The sequence below is a fragment of the Acipenser ruthenus genome, chromosome 13, assembly GCF_902713425.1.
Source record: "Acipenser ruthenus chromosome 13, fAciRut3.2 maternal haplotype, whole genome shotgun sequence".
Taxonomy (NCBI): Eukaryota; Metazoa; Chordata; class Actinopteri; order Acipenseriformes; family Acipenseridae; genus Acipenser; species Acipenser ruthenus.
This window is the reverse complement of record NC_081201.1, coordinates 38,874,126-38,887,766: the sequence shown is the minus strand read 5'-3', so window position 1 is coordinate 38,887,766 and position 13,641 is coordinate 38,874,126. Positions and strand designations below refer to the sequence as shown.

Here is a 13,641-nt window from a genome sequence, read left to right as displayed (position 1 = left end):
ACTGCAGACATTAAACAAAGTTATCTTCTGGTTTGTATGTACAGTACAAAGCTTAATTACGAATACTGACAGATATAACAGGAGTTTATTTTCACGTTTAGTTTACTTATCAAAAGAGAAAGGCAGACAATGATGTTGTATTATAACAAAAGAGACATTTTAGACGCAGACATTATAGAGGCCATAATCATTGTAACACTAATACAATATCCCTTTTATGGCATAAACAAACTACACCAGTTAATTATGTTGCTGCAATGCAGATATTTATCACAGAATGCAGCAGCTAATTAATTTTAGACTTTATCCAGTCAACGAATTCAGTGACTTTGGCATAAATTCCAGGTTTATTTTTCAGGCCGCACTGGTCTCCCCAGCTCACAACTCCGTAGATGAAATGCTTCCCATCATTCACACAAGTCAAAGGTCCACCCGAATCACCCTAGGGCAAAAGTAAGAGGATTCCACTGTAAACTTCAATATCTTCCTGTTATGTTCCTATCCCATTTGGTAACGATGCAGGATAGCTGTATTGCATCGATTAGCATTCATAAAATAAAATACAAATCCAACTATGACAACAAACCTGGCAGGAGTCGGGTCCACCCTTTAGGTTTCCAGCACAAAACATGCTTTTATCCAATCTTTTCTGGTATGATTTTTCATTATTGCAGCGCTTTTGAGAGATAAGTAACACTTTGGAATCCAGCAGCATGTTGGAAATGTGACCTTTAAGAAGAGACAGAATGTTGCTGTATAATATCAAGTTCGAAGACATTTAATTCCTGTACATTTAAGTATTTGTTAATTTTTTTGGAAATGAGAGTATGACTGAATAAATAGATACGAAGGTTGATGAAAGTATTCAGTAAAACTAAAATTTATCATTTCAACAAGAAGTGTCTTTGTCACTGCATTTTTTGTTACAATGTTGACAAAGACTTACAGTAACACTGATAAAGAGCTGAAATGTTTGTCTAAATGTTGCCAATCGTCCTCTTGCCCCCTCCTTTTTCTTTATGCAGCACTTTTTTTTTTTTTTAAATAAAATAACACTTCAGACAAACTTGTTTCTGTCGATCCCCATCCTGAAATGCTGCACTCTGTGCCATCAGCAAACGGGGAGTCCGGTAAGCAGGCAGTCTTCACATACCTCGTCTCCTTGGCACACTGACCACCAACTGGCTTCAGTTTAAGCAAAGCTAAAACCAAGAAAGATTAGCAGCATATATGCAATAATACTTCAATAATAACAGTTTAAATTGCTAATAAAACATGTAGCAAATTATTGTCTTCCAGTGTGACAGGCTGGTGCTTACATAGATACTGTAAGCACTTAGTCAAAGATTTAACTTACAATGAATGAGACCAGATACAGTGTGATGCGTCTGGACCAAGAGAGGCCAGTTTGTTCCCTTTCAAGTAGGGAATATTAACCATTACAAAATGGGTGTTTCCCGTTTAAGACACCCGAACCTGAAAACTTAATATCAAAGACACTCATCAGAGGAGGGTGGTGTGGCCGCTGCTCTGCCCCCGCAAGCATAAACTCACTTCTCACAAGTGGGGTGTGTTCCAGATGTGGTACTTGGCTCATGGGTTTGAACCCATGACATGCCCTATGCCCTATTTTTGATGAGAGGAAAACTAGCTTGGCTTTCCATCCCACTTCTTTCCAATCTGACAGGGAGTGCCAGCTCCATACGCTTTGCCCTGTGTGGGCATCAGCATATTGTGTGGACAGAACAAAAAGCTGGCGGCAGTCAGAACAATTTTTTGTCTGTTACGGGGCTAAGCCTCAGGGACAGCTTCTGTCTAAACAGCATCTATCCAAGTGGATAGCAGGAGAAAAACACTGCTTATGAACTGGCCAATCTGCCCCTGCTCGAGAAGCTCACCTGCCATTCCAGCAGGTGTCAGGCGACTTCATGGGTTTTGTTCCAGGGTGCATCTATTCAGGAGAGATGCAGTGCAGTGGTTTGAGCTTCTTCCCATACGTTTGCCAGGTTCTATCGGCTGAGCGTCGTGGACCCACAGAATCCTGGGCGGCTTCCCAGTTCATCCTCACGATAGAAAATCAGAGGCGAGTCCTTCTAATGTTTTCAGTTACGGGAATATTATTGTAGCACAAGCGGCTTTGCTTAGCTTGTAACTCAGTGTTGTACACCATGTCTTGTGATGGTTAGGTATACTCATATGCAGTAAGATGGGTCCTTGTTTTATTCCAGCTATGCTGGTAATTCATTCAGACACAAGGCGGTTTGGCTTGTCCTGTGCAGTTGTGTTATGTATGCTTCATGTCCTTGCAACAGCTTGGGTATACTAACCCATTTGTAATGGTTAACATGCCCTACTTGAAAGGGAACGTTAGGTTATTATCATAACCCTGGTTCCCTGAAATAGGAATATTAACGATTAACTTCGAGGTCGCAGCATCCTTGGTCGCAGTTCTGGAAGGAGAATGGTGATGCTGTCAGGGTGAGTAGTGAGTTTATGCTTGCCGGGGCGGAGCGGCACCACGTAACCCTCCTCTGACTAGTGTCTTTGGTATAAAGTTTTCAAGTTCACGAGTCAAAGGAGAAACACACATTTTGTAATGGTTAATATTCCTATTTCAGGGAACCAGGGTTATGATAATAACCATTTTACATTGAGCTACACTTTATGCCACATCATGTCTACACATCAAGGTTGGTCAACATGGTATGGCAACATAGATGTCACGACAGAAAGATGGAGGTAAGTCCCAGCTTTCAAACGACTGAGGTAAACCAATGAAGGAAGAAGAGGAATGTTGTCTCTCCTCTAGAATAGTGGCAAGCCTTCATCAAAAACAACATCAAATATCTTAATTAGGTAGCACATGTACAGTGGTGAGAACCTACCAATATCGTTATAGAGGGCATCTTCCGTTTCTCTGTAGTTTTCGTGATCGATGACATCCGCTACATCGAAGGACTGATCATAACGCTCCTGTTTTTCTATATCTTGACCCCCCAGTACAACTTTCATCTCGGACGCAGTCATTCCTCTAAACTCACCAAAAAAGAGAAAGAAGTATAGATACAGGGTATATTAATGTTACTGCAGTCTTCCCAGATACAGGGTATATTAATGTTACTGCAGTCTTCCCAGATACAGGGTATATTAATGTTACTGCAGTCTTCCCAGGACACAGCCAAACAGAAGCTGCTCCCAAGAATTTCCCTTCCAGTAAAATAAATAAATAAAAGAATAGACAAACATGAATAAATAAACAGTAACACTGCCTGCTGTTTGTTTTGTAACTAATACAATGACATGGGAATCAAGCCACCTGCATCTTCAAGTAAAGACACCTACTCTGTGCAGTGGGCTGCAGTTAAAACCCAGCATGCCTTTATTAAGGTTCCCCCGCACAAATGACTTGGCTGGTCTTCAGCTTCACTTTTGATTTGAAGAGATGCCTGCCAGGGGTGTGCTCCCGGAATGGCTTTTTTCCCCCCATAGATTCTTGCTCTAATTATCTTGGGTTCCGGAATCCCACAGGTAGCAAACATTCCAGCTGTAGAAAGTTCCTTTGAAGGCATCTCTGTTGGACCTGGGGATGTCGAAATTCAGGCTATAGATGCTGGCTTGCATGATGCACCTAATTGTGATTAGCACTAACCCTGGACTACTTTACCTAAGTTAACATGAGGTAGACCAAGACTAGTACTAATCAGGGTCTGTGAAACCAGCCATAAATTGTCTGAAAAAACTTGGATTACACTCCTTTTATTTGGCATTATACACAGTGACAAATTGCCCTTTACTGAATGTGCAGTGAGAGTCTTGATTTGGAGTACTAAAGGAACCTGCCAAACTTATTAAAAGAACCTGGCCAGCTTTTTATAGTCCATTTAAAAGGGTGTCATATATCATACTGTCCCAGTACAGATATTAGAAACCAGCTTATTTAATCTTTCCAGTACTTCTGACAAACAAGTCACCCATACCTGGAGCAGCAGGTAAAGACCGTCCGCACTGTGTAACGTCACAATATTTCCATTTCAGCTGATTTCTTTTAATTTTTATAAAACACCATGGCTTTATGTCAGAATCCGGATTTCTAGGTGGAAAATGTCATTGTTAAACTTTCAATTTTGTTTCAACAACAGTACATGCAAACCTCTAAATAGGGCCTATAGATTTTAACACAGGTATTCATTAAGAGTTTATGAATATATTAGTTCACCAAGTTCATAACATGATATTACTTGTGCCTGGTGTTTGTGAATAGATTTGCGGTGATAGGTGAGCCTTAAAAGAGTACTTGACCAATTTCTTAGGGATACAATGGGATACATTCTTACCTGCAATATCTGTGAGACCCAAGACCTTCTTTGACACCGATATTCTCATAAGGAGTATTATCTTTAAGAACTTGATAAGAGCTCCAATACAGGCAGCGCGATCCATCCTCTGCAGAACTAACATTACCTCTATATGTTTCTCCATTGCCTTCATAACAGTCATCCTTACCTAAATATGAAATCCCCAAAAACATAGTAAATAACTACAAAAATAACAGCAAATATGAGGCAAAATCAATGCTTTCATGTATGTTTCCTTTTTAGGTCTTACAAATAAACAGTAGTGACAAAGTCGTGTCAAACGATAACACTGTATGTACTTAAGAAGTTGCCAAATGTGTGTTCAATATCCTAGTACTTACCCACTTCACATAAGTCCCCCCTGAAGGGTTGTGGACAGGTGCACGTGAATGTGGATCTCCTCCTGCCCTCGGTGCAAGTTCCCCCATTTCCACAGGGGTTGGGGTGACACGCTGAAGTAACTGGAACATTCAGAAAACTCATTCAGAAAAAAAGGACCTTATTACTCCGGCCTTGGTTTCATTACACTGACTCCCAGATCACTGTCTAGTTTTGTTTTTAACTTCTTCGGCTTTGAATGGCCTTGCACCACCATTCCTAACTGAAATGTTGTCTCTTTACACCACACTAAGCAGGGGGTTGCTGCATTTTCCCCAGGACTAAAATGTCTACTAGCAGGTTATTATTATGCCCCTAGCCTTTGGAACACCTGTTTCAATCTTCAAACCACATGAAGGCAAACATGTCTGAAGTGTTTTTGAAGTTTTTACAGCAGAGTAAGAGCAGTGCTTCTTCTTTGAATAAGGCACTAAATATTGTTTCATGATAGGCTGCCCAACTGCTCATAGTATATAATAAAAATGTTCCTTGAAATGAAAGGCTTTCACAAACGTATCTTACTTACCTTTCCTGCAGTTGGGTTGCTGATAAGGGTGTCTACATTTGCACTCATAATATGGTGCAGTTGAAGTGATCACGCAGTCTCCCATCCCGCATTTAGCATTTTTGCAAAAGTTAGTAACTAAAAAAAAGGTAATGTTTGTAAGCTTGTAGAATGGATCTCAACACATAATGTGAGCAGGTGGTTTACAGTTTGAAATATGTGTCGTTACCTTTCTGGCAGTTCTTTCCTGTGTAGGGTTCAGGGCAGTCACACCTGTATGTGCCTCCTCTTGGCTCACAGGTTCCATTATTCTGACAGGGATTGGATTCACATCCATCTGCAGACAAATCAACACACATCTGCTGTTCTGTCCCATACTTGAAGACTGGCCCTCTTTGACTAGACCCAGCAATGCTCAATGGGATTGAGAGCGGGGGACAGTCTGGGGCTATCAGCCAAGAACCTTAATGTTTGCACCTGTGTTAATATGACCACTAGAGTGTCCGCCAATAATTCCTTCCCCAACTCAATCAGTAATTTCTGCATTTCTGTACAAACTCACTGTTTCAAAACGGAAAACACATGATGGAATGATAAGCTGATTAATATATCTTATGCAAAGTCATTGGGCAGACAGCAAAATCAACATGTAAAGGTCTAATCCCTGGTTTTATTTATTTATTTATTTATTTATTTATGATAAGGGTCAGAAATAGTTTACAACAGATTGAAATGTTCATAAAAGTATCAGACATGGACAAATGCCTTTTTACTTACTTTCAGTGTCTATATAGTCATATAACCAGTCGATGGCATCAGTAATGCCGGCAGCATCTCCTCCACCATAGTCATCTCCGTACAGGTATGTATCTGAATCTTCGTTTAATATATCAGACAGGGCTGCGTGCCAAAAGAAAACGCTCATGGGTAAAATAAGGAATGTGTCTGTAAGCAGCTGGCAGAATTTATAATTCTTTATGCAAAAATGGATTCAGGTTGAGAACACACTTTCATTTAATGTATTAAGTTTGACTAAATGTCAGCTGAAAAAAGACTGTGCTTTAAATTGCTTTATAAACAATACCGCTTGCATTTGGAAGACACATTCATATCAGACATTGCATTAAAAATCCCTGGCTGAAAGGCATTTTTCAGCTCTTTATTAAAATCCCCCTGTAATGGACAGCATAGTGCTGATCTACACTAAACATTTTAACAATAGATTTTTATAAACAGCAGGAAACCCTTTATAACAAAGAGGAACTGGATGTTTCAAACTCTTTAATGAATAACCCTGCCATGCATTGCTTAGTAATACTATATCAAAGTTCTGACAGATATAACACTGACTCTCAACCATGTGTCAGGCAGTTCTAGTAATTTTGGACTTCCAGTACAGACAGATCAGCAAAGATTCTTCTCTTGCGTTTGTCTGAAATAAGGCATGCCGAATTAAGAGAAAACTCAGTACATTTACTTACTGTCAGTTAAGTCCTGGACTGCGTCTAAAAGTACAAACTGCAAGAGAAAATAGTTTTCAGAATCAACCACTTAAAACCCCTTTTCAGTAAAATTATAGTCAATGGATTTGTGCATACACACCTAAACTCATCAAATTGAGGTAACCTGTGCACCGTTTTATATACTCAGTACGAAGACCTCTACATTTGTTTCAATTCCTTACTCTTACTGGTGGTGAGCTCATAGTTTACAGAATTGCTTCATGCATGTTTTGTTTTTTATGTCCTTCAAGCATAACCCATATTCATTTAAGCCCAGATAAATAACTGTACTTACAGATGAAGATACCACAGGAAGCAGTGCAATGAACAGTGTTAGTCCCCAGTGTGAGAATACCCTTTTTTTATACATTTTCAACAGCGGGTATCGTTTAAGGTGCAACAACTACAAACAAACAAAAAAGATAAAAGACAAAGATCTCGATCACCTGAAGTCTTTCAGTCAGCTGAGAATAGTTTAATGTTTAAATTTGTTTTGTCTGTTGATTTTTAATGCCATTATCTTTCCACATCCAATCATGAAATAGCCTACATGGGTCAATGGCCAAAAGCCGATAAGGTAAGCACACTCCCCTGCCCTTTAGTTGCATTACTGCAAATCTTTCTTTTTGAAATGGCTAGAAATCCATTGTTATCATTTTTAGTACATTTTCAAGAAACATCTTTTATGGATACAAGAGAGAGCCCTTTTTTTTATAAGCACACTACTGAATTTCCCCATTGACTGATGTATTCATGTCTAGCTTTTTACAGCACAGGTATTGATGCACTGGTACATGAACCAATTATATTTATATTTTATGTATATAATGCTGATTATTATCCTCGCTGGAGATGAAAGGGAATACAGTGGAGGCGGTCACATGAATGTCACACTTCACACACTTTTCCATATATCTGGAAAAACCTCTTAACCAGTTGGCATCAAGTGTCTGACCATCTTACCATCTTAATTCACTGCAGCATTATTATTTATTTTTATTATTATTTATTTCTTAGCAGACACCCTTATCCAGGGTGACTTACAATTGTTACAAGATATCACATTATTTTTTTTTTACATGCAATTACATTATTTTTACATTATTTATACAGATGGGTTTTTACTGGAGCAATCTAGGTAAAGTACCTTGCTCAAGGGTACAGCAGCAGTGTCCCCCACCTGGGATTGAACCCACGACCCTCCGGTCAAGAGTCCAGAGCCCTAACCACTACTCCACACTGCTGCCCATATATGTTGTGATGGGAAATAGTGTTTTTATGAAATGTATAATACAAATTAAAAAAAAAAAATCAAATATAGTATTTATTCCAGATTTTCACATAATAGTTATCAAGAGCGTGTGGAAAATTATGTCTCTTATAATAAAGGCATTTCATTGTGTACAACACAGTAAATCAGACATGAGATGAGACGAGAATTGGCCATGTAGCTGTAATCTGAGAATGCAGCAACTAATTCACTTTTGAATTGATCCAGTCAACGAATTCAGTGACTCTGGCATAAACTCCAGGTTTATTTTTCAGGCCACACTGGTCTCCCCAGCTCACTATTCCATAGGCATAGTGCTTCCCATCTCTCTTGCAGGTCAATGGTCCACCGGAGTCACCCTGGGGGAACATGGTCTCATTAATAGCCATCTTATTAGTGTTCTACATTGCTTCAATGAGTCCAATAGCATCTGGCCGTTATATTTTGTAGAACACATTTACTAGATAGATAGATAGATAGATAGATAGATAGATAGATAGATAGATAGATAGATCTAATAAAAAAAGACGAATGTTGAGACACAATGTAATAATTTGAGATCAGATCCTTTGTCTATGTTTAATAAGTTAATTATCCTGATCATAGAGAAATAACTGACCTGGCAGGAGTCAGGTCCACCCTCCAAGTTTCCAGCACAAAACATGCTGTTATCCAATAAGCTCCCATACACGTTTCTGTTCTTACACCGCTCCTGAGAGATCAGTAGCACCTTAGCACTCAGCAGCTGGTTGGAAATGACAGCTTGATGGAAACAAACAAAAAATACAATTATGAATTAGTAAAGGTAAACAAAAAATCATTATATTATTTGAGATAGCTAAGTATGAATGAGGCGGGAGACAAACAGGCTTACTTTACATGAGATTCTGTCAGGATCTTACTTTAAAATATGTGACTGTAAGGAGGAGGCTGATATGAAGTATGGAGTATGAGTGTGTGTCATAAACAGATAGTTATTTCATATTATTTCAATAAGAATTACTATTTTTTTAATTTGCAAGTGACAAAACAGTGTTTATTCTGAGAGGGATACAATCAAAAACAAAAAGCTCACAAAAATAAGACTTCAGACAAACTTGTTTCTGTCGATCCCCATCCTGAAATGCTGCACTCTGTGCCATCAGCAAACGGGGAGTCCGGTAAGCAGGCAGTCTTCACATACCTCGTCTCCTTGGCACACTGACCACCAACTGGCTTCAGTTTAAGCAAAGCTAAAACCAAGAAAGATTACCAGCATATATGCAAGGTAATAACAGTTAAAATCGCAAATAAAACGTATAGCAAATTAACGTGTTCCAGTGTGACACGCTAGTGCTTACATAGATGCTGTACGCACTTAGTCAAAGATTTGACTTACAATTAATGAGACCAGATACAGTATGATGTGCCTGGACCAAGGGAGGCCAGTTTGTGTTTTTTACATTGAGCTACAAGGTATGCCACATCATGTTTATAACTCGCAGAAGGTTGCTCAACATGGTACTGTATGCCAACAACAAATGAACAGGTTAGAGGTCTTGTTATCTGTATTGTCATTTAGCTGCAATTACTAAAACGATCACCCCCCATCCTCCCCCTTTTAGTAGTAAAAAACTATTTAAAGACTGGAGTAAACAGACTTTACCCTGCATGTGAAATCAAGAAAATAGATCTTAAGAAAGTACTGCATGAGGTTGATGGGAACTTACCAATATCATTATACAAGACCTTCCCTGTATTTCTGTAGTTTTCATGAACGATGGACTTCTCAACGTCAAAGGTCTGATCTTCAGGCTCATTTTTTTGTAAATCTTGACCCCCCAGTACAACTTGCACTCGGGATGCAGTTCCTCTAAACACTCCCCAGAAACATAGAAACATATGAATGGATTGCCTAAATGTATGCACAATATGCTGTACTTTACTATACAGTAGACTGCTAGGAATAATACATCCATATACTGCATTGGCTACACTGTATTATAGTTAAGTGGTAAACACCGAGCCCATCAATTGCACAATGTGATGTCTTCTGACAAAGTCTGAGGGAGGCTGTCATCTCCAAGTACACAAAACGTATCTTCTAGTTAAAGTTATTATATGATATTGCTCTTTGGTCGTTCTTTGTTTTAAGTAATTTAAGTGCCAGTTCCAGTTGGACAATGGGTTCTTTATTGCTTTATCCAAACTGTACCATGATGTTTTATCACGACGCAGCAGGGTTAGGAATTCCAATTCAATCCAAAACTTCCACTGGTCACAAAATAATCATTCTACAACTTACATGCATCACATCACTAACCATAATCATCTTCAAATGATGAATGCGTGGGCTCTATTCACAAATCAATTAAACCATTATTCAACACCAAGACAAGACACTCACACCACACAGTGCGCTGCAGTTAAAACCCAGCACGGCTTGATTAAGATCCCCCCACAATAGTGACGAGCGATGTTGTTTGGGTGCTTGGTTTGAATGGATGCCTGCCATGGGTGTGCTCCAGGAATGGCCTTTATTCCTCCATAGATCCTGTACCGAGCTGCCTTGGGCTCTGCAATGCCACAGGTAGCAAACATCTCCGAGGGGGCTGCAGTGGATGGTCCCTTCGGTGAATCTTTGGGAAGTTCCTCTAGAACTGGATCTGGGCGTACTGTAGTTGAAAGCCCACACAGAGAACACAATGATGAAACCGCTTCTATTTTTCATATATCGTTGTCAACATGCTTGCAAGTCACTATGAAGACAGTCTTTCATACAGACACTGACATACAAATCCTTCCCTGGGGCCCATGAAGGCACTCGCTAGCTGTGTCTGGAAAGAACACGTTTGTAAATGGACACAAGTAAAGCATAAAGCACAACACACACAGTTTACAAATAAAAAATGTAAAAATGACCTACAAGTTACTTACGTTTTTTGCAGTTTGGAGGCTGAAAAGGGTATCTGCATTTACAACGGTAATATGGTGGAGTTGAAGTGATAACACATTCTCCTTTTCCGCATTTAGCCTTTTTGCACACGCCATTTACTGAAACAGTAAAAAGAAAGACTCACAGTTTCTAAGCATGTAGAATTGTTCTTGACAGAGCCACCCAGCATCCAGTTTCTGGGACCGATTTCCTCCTGCTCACGCACTGCATTTAGAATGATATTCAAATGTAAGCTGTTGTACATACAGTATATTATTATTATAGTCGCATAATCTTGCTCCGTGTATCAATCACTTTTAACCTACAACATACAAGTGATTCAGGAAGAAAGTGTAAAATTGTTCATGTGGGGATCTTTGCCATGCTTGAAACTTTTGTTTGTGTTGTCTCACAATGAGGAGCTCGTATCAGAGGCCACTCTGGTTCTACACTGTTGACTATACAGGAACAGCTAGTGCATGTTTGATAGGCTGCTCTGGTTCTACACTGTTGACTACACAGGAACAGCGAGTGCATGTTTGTTGGTGAACTTGGTGAAGGTGGTTTACCTTTATGGCAGTTCCTTCCTGAAAAGGGTTCAGGGCAGTGACACTTGTATCTTCCTCTTCTTGCTTCGCAGACGCCATTGTTCTGACAAGGATTTGGATCACATCCCTCTGCAGGCACATTCAAAAAAATAACATACTCTTTGAGCACCATGAGTGCAAACTATGAATTCTCTGAACAGAAATATACTCATTCAAATTATAAATGTAAAGAACAAAAGCAGCAATTGCTATTATTAAGATACAGAATTTGTAGAGGTAAATACGGTAACTAGTGCAGTTATACATGACTACAATTTTGACACTCTCTTTAAGGTCCTTGTTGCAATAAAACATTCAGCCATCAGTTATCACACTTAAGTAAGCTACATAACCTACGAACGAACACTCTAGATTTTCTTATTAATACTAGTTCACCTTTGAGTTTGCAATGCGGTGTGGGCACTGACAGTTAAGAGATTCACATTCAAATACAAAATGTATTCTAACTATTTTTCATCGTGTAATAAAGGCACTACAGTATCTGCAATGATAATACATTTCAAAACAATTAAATACTCTATTAAAAATATCAAAGATATTATTTCAATTAACAGCGTGCTATTCAGATTGTCTATATTAAAAAAGAAATAAATAAACACCTGTTTTTTGTTCACTTACCTTCAGTGCCTACAAGATCATATAGCCAGTCAATGCTGTCTGGTTCTGCCGGCTCATAATCATACTCATATGTGTAATGTAGATCATAATCTGCCTCTACGTAGTCATAGGCTGTGTGCCAGAAGAAAATGAACGCAGACACGTTAGCACACTGCTCTCCCGTATGTGTTACACTCTTCTCTATAGCATGGTGTGTGCAGAGGAACTCCTAGTAGATGTACTTACCATCAACGATGTCCCGGAGAACAGCAAACTGCAAGAGAATATAGTCTTAATATCTCAGCTTCAGCTATTGCCAAATACATAGTGGTTAAATCAACTTTACTTACCTGGATAAAGCATAATCATACAACCCCTTGCCTATTTTTCACCCTTAAGAGGCATTTTTGTTTCATTTCATTACATTTTTTAATGACAATTTGACAAACATTCAGAGCACTTTCTGTTACACTTATCTGGGCAAAAACAATCAAAATTTAAACATGAAATATTTACTTAATTCTTTACTGGTATAGGGCCAGAAAGTGGTGCATCGTCAGAATGTGGTACGTGCACCAAAACCTGACCTGTGTAATGTCAGAAAATGATGCACCATCATATTTTGGTACAGGTGCAATCAATTGCTATAGCCATAAGGTTTGTAGGAAATTTTAAAGCAAATGCTGAAGCTAATTACACATTATTTTTTTGCAAACTTAAACTGGAAACAGACAACCAATTTCTCTTAAAAGAAAAAAACAATTCACGACGAACAGGATAAAATGAGAAGTCACCGCAAAGTTGCACAAGTAAACAAATCTAAGAGACCCAATGTATTGCATATGATAAATATTCACATACTATTTTCTTAATGGTGGAAAAATATGACATATTCAATTAAAATGTAAAAGGCCAAAAACAGTATAATGTACTGTATCTGAATGGGCGTTTTCCTGCTTTCTTAGAGAAAGTTGTTTAGGCATGCGCGAGCAAGCGCAGTGCGCTGAGTACCACTTTATAAGACGTACCTGAAAATAACACTGCACCGGTAACATTGTGTACACAATTTAAATATAAAGTTTGTGGAGATTGTATAATCTACATTTCCAACATCTACACGCTACACCAACTTCAATGAAATATTATTATTATTATTATTATTATTATTATTATTAACTCCAAAATGACTTACAGAGGAAGGCAGGCGCAGCAGCGTAATGCACAGTGCTAGTCTTACAGCCTGAAATGCCATGTTTTGAGGTATTATGAACAGCTGTTGCAGTCAGATGCTGCTCTAGGAAGATTCAGATCATAGTGTTCTACATGCAATCATGTCCTTTTTAAATGCTAACCTGCGTTGGCCAACGGTCAAAACCTGATAAGATAAGCAAACTCCCATTTTTTTTGTATCCATCTGCTACATTAAAATCACACAGTTTTTTTCTTTGTTTAGTATATTTAAGCACAATAAGTCTGAATACATGTGCAGTGAATGTATTCTATCCATAGCAT

The 13,641-nt window shown here is 38.7% G+C and overlaps 2 protein-coding genes across 3 annotated transcripts; both read right to left on the bottom strand.

The window, feature by feature from the left end:
* Positions 1–66: 66 nt before the first annotated feature.
* habp2 (hyaluronan binding protein 2) lies at positions 67–7,398 on the bottom strand. The gene is made up of 13 exons (XM_034030834.3): positions 7,036–7,398; positions 6,720–6,756; positions 6,016–6,138; positions 5,468–5,575; positions 5,260–5,376; positions 4,697–4,816; positions 4,335–4,503; positions 3,978–4,090; positions 3,343–3,580; positions 2,886–3,031; positions 1,068–1,202; positions 587–729; positions 67–442 (listed from the first exon to the last, which is right to left on the bottom strand). Exons 1-13 carry the CDS (start codon positions 7,108–7,110, stop codon positions 287–289), a joined length of 1,680 nt encoding a protein of 559 aa, XP_033886725.3. The 5' UTR covers positions 7,111–7,398; the 3' UTR covers positions 67–286.
* A 653-nt stretch (positions 7,399–8,051) lies between these two features.
* On the bottom strand, positions 8,052–13,433 carry LOC117418170 (hyaluronan-binding protein 2-like). Of its 2 annotated transcripts, XM_034030835.2 has the most exons (10): positions 13,322–13,433; positions 12,376–12,403; positions 12,151–12,261; positions 11,494–11,601; positions 10,927–11,043; positions 10,397–10,664; positions 9,720–9,862; positions 9,108–9,242; positions 8,630–8,772; positions 8,052–8,369 (listed from the first exon to the last, which is right to left on the bottom strand). In XM_034030835.2, the coding sequence occupies exons 1-10, from the start codon at positions 13,379–13,381 to the stop codon at positions 8,214–8,216; spliced, it is 1,269 nt and encodes a 422-aa protein (XP_033886726.2). In that variant the 5' UTR covers positions 13,382–13,433; the 3' UTR covers positions 8,052–8,213. The 2 variants fall into 2 exon arrangements, with proteins under 2 accessions (XP_033886726.2, XP_033886728.2); XM_034030837.3 differs by lacking the exon at positions 8,052–8,369 and having other exon boundaries at positions 8,638–8,772; positions 9,086–9,242.
* Between the last annotated feature and the right edge of the window lie 208 nt (positions 13,434–13,641).